Source organism: Onychostruthus taczanowskii, unplaced genomic scaffold, assembly GCF_017590055.1.
Source record: "Onychostruthus taczanowskii isolate IOZ18803 unplaced genomic scaffold, ASM1759005v1 scaffold10, whole genome shotgun sequence".
Lineage (NCBI taxonomy): Eukaryota > Metazoa > Chordata > Aves > Passeriformes > Passeridae > Onychostruthus > Onychostruthus taczanowskii.
Genome location: NW_024496526.1, coordinates 403,094 through 422,550, shown reverse-complemented (window position 1 = coordinate 422,550; position 19,457 = coordinate 403,094). Strand labels below are relative to the sequence as shown.

Here is a 19,457-nt window from a genome sequence, read left to right as displayed (position 1 = left end):
AGCTCCTCCCAAGTGCGCAGGTACAACTGCTCCTGCTGCCAGGCAGCGAACCTAATTTGGGAATTGAGCCAGATTAAAAATAACTCAACCTGAAGGAAAAAAAGACACGTTTGCTAAAGAAAATGCAAGCAAAACTACAGCCTGTGATTCCTTCCACCTGTTACTGGGGCAGTGGAGAGAAAGAATCTGGAGTTATTATCAGAGGAGTGTGCAGTATTGGCGATGCGAAAAGGGCTAATTTAATGCTGAGAAATAAAAGGAGAACATCCAAAGGATTAAGACTTTAAGAGAACATGCCATAAGCTGGGCTGGATGATATGATATACCTGTAGCCTCCAGGAGCAGATGCCTGTCACTTGGCACAGGCTGTTCGGTTCCCCAGCAGTGCAGACAGGAGATCTCATCCAGGCTTGGCAGTGGCAGCCTGAGGATCTGCGTGGCTGAAGGGTTCTCGGGTGAAGAAGCTGTATCACTGCTCCAGGTGGGCTCAAGGCAGGATGTTTATGGTGGGTGTTCCTACCTCTGCAGTCAGTATTTGCCTTTACCTCGGCATCTCTTCCACTGCCAGCTCGTTACTGTCGCAGCCCTGTCACCTGTGTGTTCCTGGGGAAGGGACCTGTTTTGGCCACAGGCAGTTTGGGTGCTACACGTGTCTTCTGACATCCAAATTTAATTTAGCAGCTTGGATGGGTCCTTTCTTCTTCACAGATTAGAAGGGTTGAGAGCTGTTTTTAGAATTCATCTTCTCAACTTCTAATTTTGGGGTCTCCTCAGCTCCACCTGTATGAAGATAAAAATCATTCCCAGCAATGCAGTGCTGTGGGTGTCCCAGATGTACATAATTTCATGAGGAAAACCTTACAGCTCATCCAGTTCCACCCCCTGCCATGGGCAGGGACATTTTCCACTATCCCACGTTGCTCCAAGCCTTGTCCTACCTGGCCTTGGACACATCCAGGGATCCAGGGGCAGCCACAGCTGCTCTGGGCACCCTGTGCCAGGGCCTCAGCACCCTCACAGGGAAGAATTACTTTCCAGTATCCCATCTAGCCCTACCTTCTGGCAGTGGGAAGCCATTCCTCTTGTCCTGCCCCTCCATGCCTCTGTCTGCAGTTCTCCCCAGCTCTCCTAGACCCCCTTTAGGCCCTGGAAGAGACTTCATGGAGCCTTCTCTTCTTCAGGTGAACTCCCCCAGCTCTCAGCCTGGCTCCAGAACGGAGGGGTTCAGCTTTTGGAGCATCTCTGTGGCCTGAAACCATTTTTAGCCTCAAATTCCCAAAACAGTGCTGCACGTTGTTTTCCCAGCCTCTCCCTTTCAGTCCCCTTTCCCAGCATCCTGCTGACAACAGGAGCAGCTTGTAGCTACAAGCACTGACATCATGGAATGATGTGCATGGCTCAAAACTTAATAAAAATCCAATTCCAGGCCAGACAGGGATGTTACATTCATACACAATTACATTCTCCATCACTTTTCTTTCCTAGGAGAGATTAATGAGTAGTGCCAGAGCCCACAACAGCTGGGTGAAGCCATGCCTTGTGAGCTTCCCTTGGGTACACAGGGGCCAGTGGGCCCAGGGTGTCACAATGGGGGTCTTGGGATGGAGGTGTCGAGATGGGGATCTCAGGATGGGGTTTCTGCATGGATTCTCAGCATGAGATCTTACAATGGAGCCTAGGATGGGGATCTCAGGATGGAGTCTCACAATGGGTGGGGTGTCAGCATGGCTTCACAATGGGGTCTCACGATGGGATCTCATGATGGGGTCTCACGATGGGATCTCATCATGAGTGTTCAGGATGGGATCTCAAGAGGGGGGTTTAGGATGGAGGGTTTCAGAATGGGGTCTCATGATGGGGTCTCGGGGGAGGGTTCAGAATGGAATCTCACAATGGGATTTCATGATGGGGGTTCGGGATGGAATCTCACGACGGGATTTCATGATGGGGGTTCGGGAGGGGGTCTCACGAGGAGGGTTTCCGCCGTCGACCTTCTCAAGATGGCAGCGCCCTTCCCGTGATGGCGGCTCTCCGGGGCCGGTCACGTGCCGCAGGGCGGGCGGGGAATCCCGGCACGTGCCGTGCGCGCTCACGTGACCGGGAGCGGGCGGTGCTGCGGGGCGCGGCCGCGCCCAGGCCACGCCCCCGGGCCCCGGTGCCCCCGCGGTGGGGACAGTGCCCGGGGCCCGGCACTCATCGGGCACCGTGGCGGCGCCCGGCCTCGTGGGGCTTGTTCCTCACAGCGTCGGCTCCGAGCACCGAGTAGGGGAGGGAACTCACCCTCCGCCTGCCCCGGGGGCGGTGCTCCGGTGCCTCCGCCCCTCACCGGCTGTCCAGTCCCGCAGCAGCCGCTCGCACCGGAGCCGCGGCCTGGCCTTGCTCCGCCACGCCCGGTCCCTTCCCCTTGCGCCGGCCACCGGGGGATTCGCGCTTCCCGCCGCCTCCCGCTGCCCCGCTATGCCGTCCAACAAATCCGTCTCGGACGCGCCCATCGTGCAGTTCACCAACTGCCGCATCCTGAGGGACCACCAGCTCCAGAGGTGAGGCAGAGGTACCAGGGCTGTTTGGGGTAGCAGGGCTGTTTGGGGTGCCAGGGCTGTTTGGGGTACCAGGGCTGTTTGGGGTGCCAGGGCTGTTTGGCGTACCAGGGCTGTTTGGGGTGCCAGGGCTGTTGCGGGTACCGTGATGTCCGGCGGTACCAGGGCTGTTTGGGGTGCCAGGGCTGTTGTGGGTACCGTGATGTCTGGCGGTACCAGGGCTGTTTGGGGGTATCGTGGTGTCTGTGGGTACCAAGGCTGCGGCGGTGCCAGGGCTGTGGGGGCTCCCGGACAGGCTGCGACCTGAGCGGACACCTGCAGTGCCAAAGGACGGTGGCCAGTTCCCCCTGTGCACCGGCTATTGGCCCTCACCCTGCCGTGCTCTACCTCTGCCAGGTTTTGGAGCGAGATGGGGCGGGTGTGGTGTACGGTCCCTGTTGTTTTGCCTCTTCTGCCAGCCCCCTGGTGCTTTGGCAATCAACACCACCATCCCCTTTGAGGAGCAGCCCGTGAAAATCCCATATCTGTGAGTTTGTAGAGCCAGAGCCAGGTAGAGAGGGCTGCTCACTGTGTCCCAGCTTAAAGAGCAGCTGTGCTCTGGCAGACATCGCAGAGCCCGTGGTTGGAGGTGCCGGTGGGATCCACTTTGCTCAGGATCACTGTCACTGGGGCATGGCCACCTGCTCCGTGTGCTGCAGATGGCACCAGAGCTTGGTATGTGTGACTGTCCCTCCAGGGAGGACCTGTGGGTGCGAGAGGGGAAGATCCTCAACCCAGAGAAACTCTTCTTTGACGAAAAGGGCTCTGCTGATGTCCAGCTGGACTGCAAGGACAGCATCATCGCCCCAGGTTTCATTGACGTCCAGATCAATGGTACAGTGAAGCTACATGCACTCATGGACTGGGGACATCCCGGGTTTGTCCATCCTTGACCCCCAGCCCCACTGTTGGGTGTCCTGTCCATGGCCACGTTTCAGCTGCTCAAGGGAGGTGTGAGTCACCCAACCAATGACAAAGAGCAATTTTACCTGTGGTTGTTGCTGTTGTGTAAGTGATCTCCTTTGGCCAGGTGAGGGTTTCCTCTGAACTCATTTTTCTCTATATTTTATCCTGCCCCTGCACTGGCAGGATGCCTGCCCTACCCTTTCAGGATGTGGGTGGAGAGGGCACGACTTCCCATAGGAACAATAACAAGTAACTGCAACAGCTCTCTTCAGAAGGAAAGAGGGGCTTGTTCTATGGTAGGTAAAGTTGGAAGTCAGTTCCCTTTTCAGATGGGAATTGTCACATTTTGCCCTGCATCAAAATAAAAAGGCTGTGCTTGCAAAACACTGGGGTGCTGCTGGGAAGAGCACTTCATGAGAGCAGTGATGGTGAGATTTGTACTTGTGGAACCTTGGAATGTAGGACAGAAATGCTGATGGAGCCCTCTGTGTCAGCGCCCTACAAATGGAACATCTCCCTCTAGTCACATTAAGTCTTTCTTCAGTGTTTCTGGGTGGAGCATACTCACTGGGGAAGCAGCAGTTTCACCCCTGTTTTGTTTGTGGTGCAGGAGGCTTCGGGGTGGACTTCTCTCTGGCTACGGATGACTTCAAATCAGGTATTGACCTGGTCAGTCAGAAAATCCTCTCCCATGGAGTGACCTCTTTCTGTCCTACCTTGGTGACCTCTCCTCCATCTGTGTACCACCAGGTAAGGGGCCTTCTCCTCTCCCGTCCGCAGGGTGATCAGGGACTGAGGTTGGTATCAGGAGGTGGGTGGGCCAAGACAGGGATAGCGTCAGGGCAGAAAAGCCATGGGCATGAGGAGCTGGACTCTACCCTGGGTTTCTTGCCCTCAGCCTTTAGAATGCTGAGACAGCCATGCCTCCCAAGCGAGGTCTGCACACCAAGGCTTGGAGACAGCTTTTCCTTTGTGGGCTGTGATGGTCCCAAGTGGTCCAGCTACAAATCTCCCTGCAGACCTGACATTTGGGTCTGATTCGGCAGGCTTGGGGGGCTGTGTCTGTGTTGCCATGTCTGACAAACCTCTTTCTCTAGATTCTCCCTCAGATCAGTGTAAGAAATGGTGGAGCCCATGGAGCAGGAATCCTGGGTAAGTGGATTCATCCCTCTGTGGTGCTACTCTAGGTGGGCAATTATCTTGCTCACAGTTGAGGTGAAAGAAGTTACAGAGTGCAAATAGGGGCTGGAACTCTCAGCGGGAGGGATGCACACGTGGGCACCTTTTCCCTTAGTCTGTGCCTGGCTTTTACCGTGTTTTCTGTCTTCGTACACACACTGCACGAGCCCCTTTGGAGACCCTGGAGCAATGGCAGTGGGGTGGCTTGGATTGGCCAGTGGCCAGCACTGCATCTTCCCTGTGCTGAGCTCACAGTTGCCTGGGACATGTTTTGCTGCAGAAAAATGGCAAGAGTATGACAGGAGCAGCAGGTTTCTTGGTCCTTGGCAGGGGGAGGAAGGGTCATGGTTCTTTGTTCCTGTTTGGACAGGAGCCCACCTGGAAGGGCCGTTCATCAGCAAGGAGAAGAAGGGTGCCCACCCAGAGCACTGCCTCCGCACCTTTGAGGCAGGTGCTTTCCAGGACCTGCTTGCCACCTATGGCTCCCTGGACTGTGTCCAGATAGTGACCCTGGCCCCTGAAATGAGGAGGAGCAGTGAGGTGATCCGGGAGCTCACCAAGCGGGGCATCTGCGTCTCCCTGGGTAAGGGCTGGGGCACCCAGGGCTTAGGGGAGCTCTGGCTGCCCCTCCCCTGGGGCTGTGGCATGTCTAACAGCGTCTCATGAATGCAACTGGACAGGGTGGGATTCTGGATGGAGGTGACAGACCTGTCACAAATGGGGACGCTGCTTGATGCTGTCAGTCTATCATGGCAAGGGCCAAAGTTTGTATCGACTTAGGAGTCCCTGCAGTAAACACAAGGTGCTGTTCTAACACAGGGAAGAACAGCAGTCTTGGTTGGAGGTTTGATGATGTGGAAGGGTTCAAACTCTGAAGTTCCACTGCTTTAGGCCTTATGTGACAGGTGAAATCATTTTCCAAAGGTTACTTTCGGTTTGATAACTCTGTTTTTCAACCAGAAGTACTGTAGAAACCTCTCCCTCCAATATATGGATGGCTTCTGACTTAAAACTGGCTGTGTTTTTCTTTTCCTTTGCTTCACAAACTCTTCTTTGTCTCATATCATTGAAGAAGTTTGTTTTGTTTTTTAAAGGAGGGAGTTACTCAGGGTGAAATTAAACCTCAAGTGAGAAGGGCATTCATACAGCAGACTATCTCTTATCCCAAAGCCACATAAACAACTCCAGAAAGGCAAGGTTAGCCCACAGAGCTGCTGTCCTGTTGGGGAAACAAGTTTCTTTCTGGATAGTTTGATTCCCATATGTTTTCCTGGCAAAGTTCCCACTGTTGTGAGGGTGTCCTCTGATAATTCTCTACAAAACATTTAAGTATGTGAGGCCAGCAGAAAGGCATATCATTGGACCTCAAACTCAGCCTGAAGACAACATGCTGTGAGCAAGGCAGCATTGTGACAGCTGTGATGTGAATACTGAAGGAGTTTAGGTAAGCACCCACCCCCAGAGTCCCTCCAGGTCATGGCCAGACACATCTGTGTCGAGTCTGCACCTGAGACCTCAGGCCAGGGTGGCCATTAGAGCATAGTGCAGTGATGCAGTGTCTTTGCTCCTGTAGGGAAATCAGTAGAAAGATGGGCAGAGGAATCAGGTGTTGGTCTGTGTTCCCAGGTCACTCAGTGGCTAATCTGTCCCAGGCCGAGGAGGCTGTGCAGCACGGAGCAACCTTCATCACTCACCTCTTCAATGCCATGCTGCCGGTGAGTCCCCAGAGGCACCTGCCCTCCTCCATGGCTGCTTTTGGGCTTTTTCTCCTGCTCCCCATGGGTCTGTGTTCTCCCCAGCTGGTTTTGTACCATGCTTTGCAATGAGGTTTTGGCACTGAACCTCTGGCTTCACATTCCTACTGCTGGATCTGAAAGAGAGGCAAGGCTGTAGCAGACTTTCGAAGTTCATCGCTGAGAAGGACTAGGAAGTGTTGGTGGGTGAGAGGTGGACATGCCCTTGCTCTGTGCACCCAGACCCCCTCCTGTGTGTGAGCAGCAGGGAAGGGGGAGATTCTGCCCCACTCAGGTGAGACCCCACCTGCAGAGCTGCCTCCAGCCCTGGGGCCAACATCAGAAGGACATGGAGCTGCTGGAGAGAGTGTAGAGGAGGCCACAGAGATGCTCCAAGAGCTGGAGCCCCTCTGCTCTGGAGCCAGGCTGGCAGAACTGGGGGTGTTCACCTGGGAAAGAGATGGCTCCAGAGATCTCAGAGCCCTTTCCAGTGCCTAAAGGGGCTCCAGGAGAGCTGGAGAGAGACTTTGGACAAAGGCCTGAAGAGGCAGGACAAGGAAGAATGTTTTCTCCCTGCCCGAGGGCAGGGTTAGATGGAATATCGGGAAGAAATTCTTCCCTGTGAGGGTACTGAGACCCTGGCACAGGTTGCCCAGAGGAGCTGTGGCTGTCCCATCCCTGGAAGCATTTAAGGTCAGGTTCAACAGGCTTGGAGCACCCTGGACTAGTGGAAAGTGATGCTGCCCATGGCAGGGGTTGGAACAGGATAAGCTTTATGGTCCCTTCCAACTCAAATCATCCTGTGATTCTGTGATTCAAGGCAATGCCCAGGTTTGCCTGGTAAAGCTGCCAGGCACTGTGTGATAGAGTTGGCAGCTGCATCCCCTGAAGTGAAGTCTCAGCCAGTGTGTCCTGCTCCTCCACAGCTTGTCCCCTCTCTCCCCTCGAGCAGTTCCACCACCGTGACCCTGGCATTGTGGGGCTGCTGACAAGTGACAAGATTCCTGCTGGGCGGAGGGTCTTCTATGGCATGATTTCTGATGGCATCCACACCAACCCCGCTGCCCTGCGCATTGCCCACCGAGCCCACCCCAAAGGTGAGCCATGGCAGTCTCCACAGTGTTACCAGCCACTCTGAGCACTGTGCCATCTCCCAGAAGACATTTGTGCCGCCCTTGCTGTCTGGCAGGTCACAGCCAGATGTGCTGATCCCTCAGTCCTCTTGCTTTGGTGCGATGTGGCTGGAGACATGTGGTTCCTCTCTGGGAGGGTCAACAGGACACAGTGCTTGGAGCTGCAGGAAAATCAGCAGCAGTGTTGACAAGCCCCTTTCCTTGTGTTCCGCAGGGCTGGTGCTGGTGACAGATGCAATCGCTGGCATGGGGCTGGCACCGGGTCGGCACACACTGGGTCAGCAGGTGGTGGAGATCGATGGGCTGAACACCTACATCGCAGGTAAGTGCTGTCCCTCTTGCTGAAGAGCTGGGGACAGTGCTGCCACTGGCAACGTTTCTGAGGAGCGGAGCACACCTTGCTGTCTCTGTCGCTGTGTGGCAGCGTTTGTGCCACCCTCTTTGGTTTTGATAACTGGTGGATCTGCAGTGACTTGGCCTTTAGGGTAATGAAACTCCTGGTAAAGACGAGAAGTGTGCCACCCTCATGGAAGAATCTGTCCAGTTATAGCTGTCTGCAACATCTTTGAAAGCTTCATTGTCCAGTGCTAAGGGTGCTAGAGGTTCAGGGCATCAGTAAGGACAGAGAAACCTTAAGAGACATTTATTGTCCCTTTTCTTCATTGTAACACTAGCACCTAATGCTAGCTAAATTCCCTAAGTTTCAAATTCCCAAGCAGATGAAGACTGGGAAGGTATTTCAGTGAAGGAGCATTCCTTTCTTCATTCCCTTCCTCTGGCAGCAATTGCCTGTGTTGTAAGCAGGTTTCACCCAGTCCAGCTGGTCTGATAGTAGAGCTGGGGATAACACCCACGTACCTCTTCCTGTGCTCCAGCAGGAAGTGGCTGCAGGCCCTTCAGCCTGCTCCTCCTGCCACACAGGACTTCTGCACTTCTGGTGCCATTATGCTTCTCTAGTGCCCTGCTTCTTGCTGTGAGCTATGGGCGCTGCTCAGTGCCATCCTGTTTCTCTCCCAGGCACAAAGACCTTGAGTGGCAGTGTGGCAACCATGGACACTTGTGTTCGACACTTCCAAGAAGCCACAGGTAAGAAAGCCTTGTCCACAAGTTGCTGCTCCCTATGTTGACATGGGAGGAGGTCTTGCTTTTGCCAGATGTGTCCATTCCACCAGGAACATTCCCTCTCACCTGAGACATGGCAAGGGCTGGGATCAGTGCCTTCACGTGAGCCCCTTTTTGAGGGGGAAGTTTCATTTTAACCCACAGAACTAATAAGCGGTGAACTCTCCTGCTTCTTCCTCACAAAACTGAATGGTTTTCTCTTCTCCATACCCTAGGTATTCAGTTTTCCTATGCCTGCTCTCTCCTGTAGGGATATTTCCCTCCTCAGCTCCAGCTGGCTGTGCTGAGGGTGTTCCAGCTTGGGTCCATCAGTGGCCTGGCTGGGTGTTGCTTTGTCCAGGGGGATTTGGGCTGCTCTGGCAATGGGGCTCTGGCTGCCCTAACATCTCCCCAATTCTCTGTCCAAGGGTGCTCGGTAGAGACCGCGTTGGAGGCGGCATCTCTGCATCCCGCCCAGCTCCTGGGGATTGAACATAAAAAGGGGACACTGGATTATGACTCTGATGCAGGTATTGGTGTGGGCACAGCATGTACTGGTGTGGGCACAGCACGTACTGGTATGGAGATGATGGTATCAGAGCTCACAAGTGCTAGAGCAAAGCAGGGGCTGCTTTGTAAGCATATGCTCATCCCCTGCTTTTGTGGGAGCTGCAGGGAGACTTGCTCCACCTGGGATATGCTCTGGGCTTTTGCTCCAGTGGTTTTTCCCTTGGATGCTGGTGGTGTTTGGGAAACCCTTTGGAGTGCCCCCTACATTTCAGCTGAACAGAAAGCAGAGCTGCCGTTTCCAGGGTTGCACTGCAGTGCCATCCTGGGATGGGGAGAAGCACTTCCCCAGTGATCTCAGCTCTCCCCAGCTAACTCCAGCAGCTCCATTCTGACAGCTGCTTTCTTTCTCTCTTGTCCAACACAGATTTCCTAATGCTGAATGACAGCCTGTATGTGCAAGCCACTTACATTGCCGGCGAGGAAGTCTGGCGACAGGATGTGTCGGGCATGTGACACTGGGCTGTCCCAGTGCCCTCCAAGGCTCACTGACACTGTGGTTAGCAGCTCTGGCAACCACCCCACTTCTCTCTTTTGGTTTTTTTTCCCCAATTCCTTCCTGCAACTCCCTCAATGGAGCGTCATACCAAAGAGCTGCATTTTCCAGCTTCCAGTTACAGCCATGCCTGCCACGAATTTGTTGGTGCTCAGTTGGTGATATGGGGAAAGAAGGCAGCTGTGTGCTGGCAAGGATGCCAGTCCTGGAGTGACCTACAGGACTGTACAGCTGACCTGCTCCCCAACAGGTGCTTCTGTCACCATCTGACAGCAGTGAGGAGTTGTCCCAGCCTTTGCACAGTTTATACAGCGTACACTAACCTGCTCTGTACCTGAGGCAGGCTCAAGCCATTCCAATTCTTCTGCCTGCTGTTTGTCCCAGGCAGCCATGACTTGTTAGACATCAGCTTCCACCAGCTCAGCTCGCAGCTCTTCCCATAACAAGGTTTCTGTTGTGTAAGCAGAAGCTGAGGATCATGTTTGGATCTCCTGACAGCCCTTCTGTTGTGTGTCCTCAGAGCAAGGCTGCCACAGCTCGCTTACTCGGTGCCCTTGTGGGGCTGAATCCTCAGGGCAGAGATCAAACCCAGGAATACCAAGGCATTGCTGGTCCTTTGTGCCTTTTCCCTGCATGGGCATTGAGTCCACAGAGCTGGAGATATGGACAGCATCCTACCACATAAAACAATGTTCCTTTCACTCCTTGCGCTGTCTGGGTGGGTTCTGCAGGCCATACCAAGAAGTCTTTGCATCGCCTGATGGGTTTGTGCATTCTTCAGGCTATGGATGTGAAGCTTTGCTTTAGGGGATGCATCCAGACTGGTGGTGACAGGCTCACAAGCCCTTAGTCCAGCTCAGGCACCGAGGGAGAGGAAAATTGCGGTGGAATTCTGGCCTTTCAAGATAGATATGATAGCTCATTATTTTGTGCTCATTATCTTCTACAATACTTGACTGTCATACTTTTTCCTGACGCTGGGACACTTGTATATGAGGGCTGAGGCTGATTTCAACCCTCCTCAACCACTCAGAACAAGCCTTGAGATGAAGTCTCAAGACAACCTTGGACAAGCCTCAAACCACTGAGATGGTTTTTGTAATGAGGAGAGGGCTCAGACAATGGCTAAGTCTCAGCGAGGGTGGAGATTGTAAGACAGACGGAAGTCTGGTTGGGATTGGCAGAAGTGTACTGATTTTTCCAGTACCATTTTATAATCTTTAGCAGCATCATTTGGAAGTGCTTCCCCAGCACTTTAGAGCCCTTCTGTCAGCCTTGGACGATTTCTAACATCAACTGCCAATGTCAAGAGAAATTACAACCTCCATGGTTTGAAGCACTGGAGAGACAGCAGGCCCTGTGCAGTGACACGCTGTGCTGCTGCAGTACTGACCTCACGGGGATCTTCTGGCTGTTGTTGGAAACAATCCAACAGGGAAAAATGCTTATGAAACAAGGTGTCTAACTTCTTATTTACAAAATTAAATAATCAAAAGGAAATCTAAAATAGAAATGGGATTAGACAGTACCAATAGGTGTGTATTAACCTTTTTTGCCTGCGCTGGTGCTTGCTGGCATGGCCTGTGTCAGGCTGGCATGTGAGGGGTACGGGCTGCTCTGGGCGCTCCTGCGGGGATTTGGCCCAGGGAAGGCGGCACCGCCGGATACCCGCGGCCCGCTCCGTGGGCACACGTGTGTGCGGCACAGTGCGGGGCTCAGGGGAGCACGAGGGAGTCGCAGGGGTCACAAACGCGCCGCCCAGGTGGGCGCTGGGGACTGCGGCCCGCCGGGCCCGGGCGCTCTCGGGCGGAACGGCAGCGCGGGGAGCGGCCGCGGCGCTGAGGGCGGCGCACACCGGCCCGGCCCCCCACCCAGCCTGAGTCCGCGGCCGGCGGCGGAGAGAGGCCCCGCCGAGGGTCCGGGGGCTCCAAGAGGCCCAGAGCGGGCCCCGAGCTCCAGTCGGTGGTGGCGGCCCGGGCGGGGCTGCTCCCAGAGCCCACGCGAGGCCCGTGACCGGAGGTGGGCGGTACGGCGGGGCCGCGTCTTCCGGCGGCGGCGGCGCGGGGAGCCCGGCGCGGAGCAGGTAAGGCTCGGCCCGTGCTGGGCCCGGGGCCAGCTCCCGCAGGTTCTCCTTAAAGGCTTTCCCAGCTCTGGTGCCTTTCCCCGTCCCTGCTCATCTCCTTATCCTGAACGTTCTTTTGGTTCCCAGTGTCTTAGTGTGCCTTGTTCCCAGGCGGGCTGCAAACCTTAACTTCCACCTGCGTATCAAGAGGCAGCCAGCGTAGACATACAGCACGTGGGGCCTCAAGGGCTTGTGTTTAGGCTAAAGATAAATTCTGTTGTTACCAGAGCTGTGCTAAAGGGAAATTTCCTGCCGTAGAGACGTTTTGCTATTGCCTAAGCTTCAGCAAAAATGACAAGTTTTCCATTTGGGGCTTTTAAAAAGGGACACGTGGAGAAGAAGATGAAAAAATAAATCTGTGGGAAGTCCTGGCTTGCCAGGAGTGGTGGGGTTTCCTGCTAGTAAGAGCTGCAGTGCAGAGGGCTCATTTGGTGCTCTCCACACAGGACACGTGTCCCTGTGCTGTGCTGATTTAGGGTATCAATGAACTGTTGCACAGCACACCTCCAATGTAAAGACAGGTCTGATCTCCTGTGAGAGGGGAGGAGGCCTCAGAAAACTCAGTTTTGAAGGTGAGAGATTTGTGGTTCTGATCATTCTGCCTTTCCCACATGATGTCCAAGGCTCCCCAAGGTGTATTTCAGGAGGAGCTGGAGTGGTGCATTTCACAACTGGAGGCCAATCTCCATCTCACTCCACACCCCAAACCAGGTATTTCCTCTTTCCCAGCCCACACCCCCCATATTCTGGCCTTGGGTGGGATTTAGCAGATGTGGGTGTTTTTCTGTTTCTTCTCTCCTTTATGTTCCCTGTTCTTGTGTTATTTGGGATTTGTTCTAAACACAGGACAACGCTGGGCTTTAAGGACTGTGTTTCTGGAAGCAGTTTTATCTTTCAGTCATTGAGTGTTTGTTCTCCCTGTTTTCTGTATTCTTTGTCATGTTCTTTTTTTCCCATATAATGACTTGTTTGGTTCTGCTACAGCAGAACCTTTCTGCTCTGCCTTTGTTTTTCATCTTAAGGAAATACTGTGCGAGCGTGTTTGGCCCTCAAACACCAGTAGGTTTATTTTTGTGAAGCTTGTTCCAGGGAAAAATTACATGAAAGATAAAATTCTATAAGGTCATAGTTTGATCTCATTAGTCCACCAGCTGCAGACACATGTCCTGCTGCTGGTCAGTACCTAACATTGGAAGAGGATTGTGAACCCCATGTAAGATGCTCAGGTGAGTGTTTGCTGGTCCACCTGAGGATGGAGTAGTGACTGATAGGTGCCTACACCTTGTGCTTGGGCATCAGGCTCCAAGAAGAATTAAGGCTTGTGGGAGAGGGTTGTGATTGTTCATCCTGGAGAAGAGGAGGCTCTGGGGAGACCTCAGAGCCCCTTTCAGTGCCTGAAGAGGCTCCAGGAGAGCTGGAGAGGGACTGGGGGCAAGGGATGGAGGGACAGGACATGGGAATGGCTCCCACTGCCAGAGATAATGCTTAGATCAGATACTAGGAAGAAATACTTCCCTGTGAGGGTGGTGAAGCCCTAGCACAGGGTGCCCAGAGAAGCTGTGGCTGCCCCTGGAACTCTGGAAGTGTCCAAGGCCAGGCTGGATGGGGCTTGGAGCAACCTGGGATAGTGGAAGGTGTCTCTGCCCATGACAGGAGTGGATCAGCTTTAAAGTTTCTGCCTAAGCTATTCTGTGATCAGACCATTTTGTTACAAACGTGTCCTGTGCTGGACCCCAGTGCCCAGCAGCAGAGAAGGCAGCTCCTGGAGGGGAAGCAGGAGCTGAGTACAGGAAAGAGACAGCAGAAGCAGTGCCCTGGCCAGAAAAGGACCCTTTTGCACAGTATGTGACCCAGGAGAGCTGAGCAGTGCTGCTGATGGTACCCAGGCTCTGCTGGAGTCCCAGTTGCTGGAGAAGTCTGGTGAGGAGGCAGATCCAACATCTAGCCAGGAATTCAGGGTCTGGATCAATGAATTGTTTGGCTGTAGCACTGTATGCATAAGGTACTCAGCTTAGAGTAACTCCCAGGTGAGGGAGGGAAGCAGCTCCCTGGAGCTTTCTCTACCTCGTGTTGTGTAACTGGCCTGGATTGCAGCTAGCCAAACCCCTTGAAATAAGAGTTCATGTGGCCAGGACCCTGACACCCCGATGCTGTGAAGGTACATCTCACTTCTGTCCCACCACGACTGGGGGTGTATCAGGCCCAGCATTACTGGCTGAGACAGGGAGGGGATTGTCCTGCTCTCCCTGCCCTGCCCTGCCCTGGGGCAGCCTCACCTCCAGTGCTGCGGGCACTTTGGGGCACCACAATATCAGAAGGGTCTGTAACTGTTAGAGAGTGTCCAAGGGGGGGGGATGTGAGGATGGGAAGGGTCTCAAGGGGAAGCCATAGGAGGAGCAGCTGAGGGCACTTGGTTTGTTCAGCTGGAGGAGAGGAGATGGAGCACAGAGCTCACTGGGGCTGCAGCTCCTCCTGAGGGGCAGCAGAGGGACAGCTCCAATCTCTGCTTTCCGTGACCAGGGACCGAACCAGGGAACGGCTGGAGCTGTGTTAGGGGGTGATTATTAGGCTGGATGTTAGGGAAGGGTTCTTTCCCGAGAGGATGGTTGGGCCCTGCAGCTGGGAGAGGTGGGATGTTCCCATTCCACAGTACTACTCTCAAGTTGTTCTGTAGTTTAAAATAAGTGGGACAAACACTACAAGACTATATTTAGGGTTTCCAGATTGAGATCTTGGGAACCACTGTCACAGAACAACTTTGTTTTTTAGAGAATTTGTTCTAACACAAAAGCTTTGGATTCTTGTTGTGTTCAGGCTGATTTGTAGGCAAGAGCAAGAGTCCTGCTTTTCAGGGTATACCCTCTACTTAGATTTTTTCCAGTTTTCCAGAGAAGAGACACTGAGTTACGTTCTGGGATTTGTCTTCACCTTGAGGGAAAGATTGCTAAGCTCTCTGTAGCTTCTGTGCCATTAGCACTGCACTCACTGCAGTGTAAGAGTCCAACTGTAAGTAATAAGCAGTTATGATTTCTTTTTCTCCTCTGTAGGAACATCTCACAGTATTTGAGCTTCTGGAAGCACTTGGAGTTCCTTTTCAATTAAATGCTAGTTATGGATTAGACAGAGGTGGTATGAATACAGAGCACATTACTCTGAGTCAGTCATCAGCATCCCACAGTGTGGATTTTAAGGCCCACTGTAAACTGCTTCTTGTCTCTCTTGGTGTTTTCTGAGTGGAGCAGAAGAAACCCAACACATTTTCAAGGTCCTGCACTCCCCTGAGACTCCTCTTGCAGAGAAGCAGCAAGTGATGAGCAATGAGTTTGGGGATTGTCATCTCAAAATGGATGAGGGTCAGAAGAGCATGGAGAAAGGTGAGCTTGAGCTGTCCCTCAGGGGATAGTAAGATTTGGTTCTTTTCTGTAGATTACTTAGGTTGCAGCATTAATTGAGTCACCTCTCTGGGCAGTGCCTTAGAGTGGAGGCTGCAGTGACACCCCCATGGTAGGAAACTGGTGCATTGAGCACACCAGTATTGGTGTTCTCAAACAAGTGTTCTTTGTCTTTTCTAGGCATGACCCCTGATGTTGTGGAAGTACAGCCAAGCAAGGGGCAGGCTGCAGATGGTGTGAAACAGTCTGATCCAACCCCTGAGGTAAAGCCAGAGTTGTTCACGTCATCTGGCAGCAGCTTCCGATTTGATTTTACACTTTCCAAGACTGAGCCAGAAGCTGACCCTGGTGACAGTGGTGATGAGCAGGTACAAAACAGAGCCACTAAGCAGGAGAACTGGAATGGCGCCTTGAGGTTTGCTGCCCCTGGACAAGAACCCAAGTTTGCTTTCAACTTTGCCATCCCAGATGAAGAGTGTCCTCATCTTCAGTTACTTCCAGCGAGCCAACATACAGAGCACACAGCAGATCCTTCACTGCCTGCTGAATCAGCAGCTCTGCCACAGGCTGCAGCCTTGCAGAAGCCTGAGGTGACTCAAGTGACAGGGAATGCACCCGAAGAGGACAGAAGCCATGCCACATCAAAGATCCCCCAAACAGAAACAGCCCCTGCAGATGAGGCAATGACAGAAAAATCAACAGGAGGTGGAGCTGCCCAGAAGAAGAAAAAGAAGAAGCAAAAAGCACCTGTCAGTAAAAACAAAACAGAAGAAACTGAGACCAGCAGGAAGGCAAAGGCAGAAGCTAACAGCTGTCAAAATACAGATACTTCCCATCAGGATGAGAAGACCTCTCAGGTAATTAAATACTGATGGGATCCCATTATTTATAAACCCTTGAGCTGAAGAGACACTTTATCTCTTTGCACAGATGAACAACTAGCATACTGCCCTGAGATGGAAGCTGAAAGCCCACATTTGCTGCTTACATGTTCCAGCAGCTGTTTGCTTTCTCTGCTACACAGCTGAGGAACCTGACCAGAGCAAAGGAAGTTAATGGTCCTTCAGATTTGTGCTGAAAGATTTCATGTTTAGGCTTGTGACAGCTAATCCTGGTGAGCTGGATGCTATGTTTTTTTAAGAAAATAAAAATAGGAAATGGAGGTAACTGTCTTCATTTGGTGCCAAGCTGGTGCCTGTGGGTGCTGAGCCAGGCCCTGTAGCTCTGATGTGTGTGTTGCAGGATGAATTGCTTTCGTAGTACAAGGAGCAAAGCCAAGGCAAAGAACTGCCACCTGGTGTAGCCAAGGACCTGTGGTAGAGCTCAAGGGTGCTTCCGAGAAGGTTCCTCTGTAGGGCATGGCCCAGAAGTCATCTGAAGTTGCAAGTTATGTGTAAACACAACATTAAGGCACACCCTGAGGTTTTCTGTTCTGCTAAGGTCCAGGTCTTCATTTTATTTTACTTTCCAGCACTGGTGTAGGTTTTAGTAACAAACAGTGCCAGCTGATTCATTCTGTAGCACAAGATTGCACAAAACCTTCCTTTTCTTAATATTTTACAAGGAAATTGCACTGAGTGTTCACCTGCCTCTGGAACATTTCATCCAAAGGTCTGCTTCGCCTGCAGTCCTACCAATAAAGACTGCTGAGCACCAGAGACTTAGAAAAAGTTGAAGGTCAGGTAAAGCCCTTCCAGTCCTTTAGAAGGACACTGTTGTAGGTAAAAGGAGACAGTGTGAGGGCATTTGTATTTACATGTATATAACAGTTAAGAACTGCTGCAGTTCCAGGATGCAGCCCTGTTTCCCTGTCCCACTGCTGAGTTAGCCAGCTGGCTTTGCTCAATGGCACTTGGCTTCCTTCATCTCCATGGGCTTCATCTTCCTTGTCCCTCATGCATTTCTGGTTGAGCAAGCACAGAGGAGCTGAGAAGAAAGACTCAGCTTCTAATTTTGTCCATTGTTTGCTTTTTTGGATTTTGTGCAGGTTTGAGGATAGGGGTTTTTTGTTGTTAATGTTTATTTCTCCCATCTGTAAGTTTCTTTGAAAGCTGTACGGCTTTCCAGAAAACAGCACCTTCTGAATGGCAGCCACATTAAATCCATCTAATAGAGACAGTGAGGTGCAACTAAACATTTGCACAGTGCTTTTAGTTTATCTGATGAAAAACACTAGAGGGAAGATGTCATGAAGTCTGTTAAGTGGTCACCAGAACATAATGGTTGGAATAGTCCTGACTTTTTGGAGTTCCCTTTCATCCTGTGTAGCAACTGCTGCTGTAATTTTTGGGTGATTTACTTCCTCTTGCTCACTGTGCCTCATGTTGATAGCAGTCAGATGAGCAGCTGTGGAAAGAGGTGGACTGGTGTGTGAATCAGCTGGAGCTCGGCTTGAAGACACAGAAACCCACTCCAAAGCAGGGTAAGCATTGAAGTAAAGAAGAGCTCTCCTGGGGGCAGCATTGGCAGGAGTGCAGGGGCAGAGCCAGCAGGGAGCCTTAACCTGTGTGTTGTTGCTCCTTTGCTGCAGCTGAGGAGGCTCTCAGGGCGATCAGGACACTGCGCAGTGACAAGGCTCCACTGGTGAAGAAGCGTCAGCTCATGAGAGCCATGTTTGGAGACTACAGGAAGAAGATGCAGGAGGAGCTGTGCAGAGAGCTGAAGCTTATGGAAGCAGGTAGGAGAACTTTGCATGGTGAGGAGGAGAAGAAAGCGGTTCAATCCTGCCCTCTGCTCTGCAGACTGAGGCCTCACTATATGAGATGACTGAACATCTCTTATTTTTTCTCCCCTCTTTAAGCTGCAAAATCTGCCAGGATCGTGGAGTTGACGGGAAGCATCCACAAGAACGGCCAGTTCATCCGGAAGAGCTTGGGAGCTTGCAGGAAAAGCCAAGGCTCAGCAGAATCCCCTTCAGAGTCACACAGGACACTTAACACAGGCTTATTCAATTTCACAACTCCCCAGGAATTTCACTTTAATTTCTTCTAGAAAAGTGACTTTGATTAAAAGTGTGCCAGACCTCCTGTAAAGTGAAGAACGGTGGAAAAGTGCTGTGCAGTAGGAAATGTCGTGCATGAATCTCTGGATATTCTTCCAGGGTGCCTTATCTAGAAGTTTAAACCAGATCTGCCTACTATGCATATGACCCCAAAACTCAGCATACATAAGTGCTCCTGTGTGCTCACACTGGAAAGAGGCACCTTTGAAAAGGTCAGCAGTGTGGAAGGATCTGCTTTCTTTCCTGTAGAATTGACATTAACTGTGGAGTCTGTCTTCTATACCATGAGATTTTCCCTTGCTCCCATTGCTTTTAAGTAGAGCAGAGCTTTTCTAGCAGCTGAGGTAGCAATGCATATAGCAGGGAATGGTTTGGAATAAAGATCCAGAGCAGTGGATAGCTGGATGCTTCCACTCCCCAAGTCTGTGTGAATGCAGCTTCTGGCATCCAGCAGATAACCAGCAGTGTGTCATCCCTGACTTGGAGGAGCACGAGCTCAGGGTCTTTGGGGAAAAGTGAGTGAGACCCATTTTTGCTCATTCATCTCTTTCACTGACAGGTACAGACCTAGAATAAAACTGCACATCATGATTTAATCCAGCCTAGAGATGTAAAGACACTTGTTTCTAGGAAAACAGGGAAAAATTTTGTTGCTGAAGCCAGGTTCTGGACAGCTAGGAAAGATATACAATTAACTCTTAAATAAAGTTAACTTTATAAGTAGCTCAGTTACAACCACTAGTGCCTCAGAAGGAAAATTAGCTGCATGCCAGCCTTGGGTGGTGGTAAAATAAACTGTCACAGCCCAAAGACTCTCTTCCATTTGATTTGTATTAAATTTTGGCTTTTTTAATGTGTGTCTCCAGTCAATACTGCTTGAGTATTGAACCCATCTCTTAAGTTCATGCAGAGATTTTCCCACCAAGGGTAAAAAAACACAGAAGAAAGAGAAGTGCTGTGGAAAGGCTACATGCTATCAGGTGTCCCTAGGGAGCAGTGCTTTCCTGCCTTTTATAGTCCAGTTAGCCTGTGTAAAAAGTGGGAGATGGGAGTGTAGCCAGATTCCAGGGAGTTCTGAGAGCAGCTGAGAGATGGTGAAAAACATTGGCTGTGAAATACTAAAAACCTGATTGTTGCTCTAAAAAATTAATTTTGTTGCTAAGCTCTGATGGCAGGCAGTTGCATCTGCAATACTTCTTCATTCCTTTTAAATTTAAAAATTTTAAAAGAATATTTTAAAGAATTCCTGTC

At 51.7% G+C, this 19,457-nt stretch overlaps 1 protein-coding gene across 10 annotated transcripts; it reads left to right on the top strand.

Moving 5' to 3' along the window:
* Window positions 1-772: 772 nt before the first annotated feature.
* Window positions 773-19,059, top strand: AMDHD2 (amidohydrolase domain containing 2). Of its 10 annotated transcripts, XM_041407904.1 has the most exons (14): window positions 773-2,540; window positions 3,274-3,410; window positions 4,093-4,232; window positions 4,580-4,634; window positions 5,032-5,244; window positions 6,288-6,376; window positions 7,347-7,491; window positions 7,742-7,849; window positions 8,545-8,613; window positions 9,057-9,158; window positions 9,563-11,148; window positions 12,437-12,524; window positions 14,861-15,187; window positions 15,386-15,402. In XM_041407904.1, the coding sequence occupies exons 1-11, from the start codon at window positions 2,458-2,460 to the stop codon at window positions 9,649-9,651; spliced, it is 1,230 nt and encodes a 409-aa protein (XP_041263838.1). In that variant the 5' UTR covers window positions 773-2,457; the 3' UTR covers window positions 9,652-11,148; window positions 12,437-12,524; window positions 14,861-15,187; window positions 15,386-15,402. The 10 variants fall into 10 exon arrangements, with proteins under 10 accessions (XP_041263838.1, XP_041263893.1, XP_041263885.1 ...); XM_041407959.1 differs by lacking the exon at window positions 5,032-5,244; XM_041407951.1 differs by lacking the exons at window positions 773-2,540; window positions 3,274-3,410 and adding an exon at window positions 3,447-3,606.
* The last annotated feature ends 398 nt before the right edge of the window (window positions 19,060-19,457 follow it).

Coding starts and splice junctions, on each gene's coding strand:
- AMDHD2 (XM_041407878.1), top strand. CDS start 11,268: ATGGCCTGTGTCAGGCTGGCATGTGAGGGGTACGGGCTGCTCTGGGCG. Junction 11,775..12,436: donor GGGAGCCCGGCGCGGAGCAG/GTAAGGCTCGGC, acceptor ATGATGTCCAAG/GCTCCCCAAGGTGTATTTCA. Junction 16,063..17,536: donor AGGATGAGAAGACCTCTCAG/GTAATTAAATAC, acceptor TCATGTTGATAG/CAGTCAGATGAGCAGCTGTG.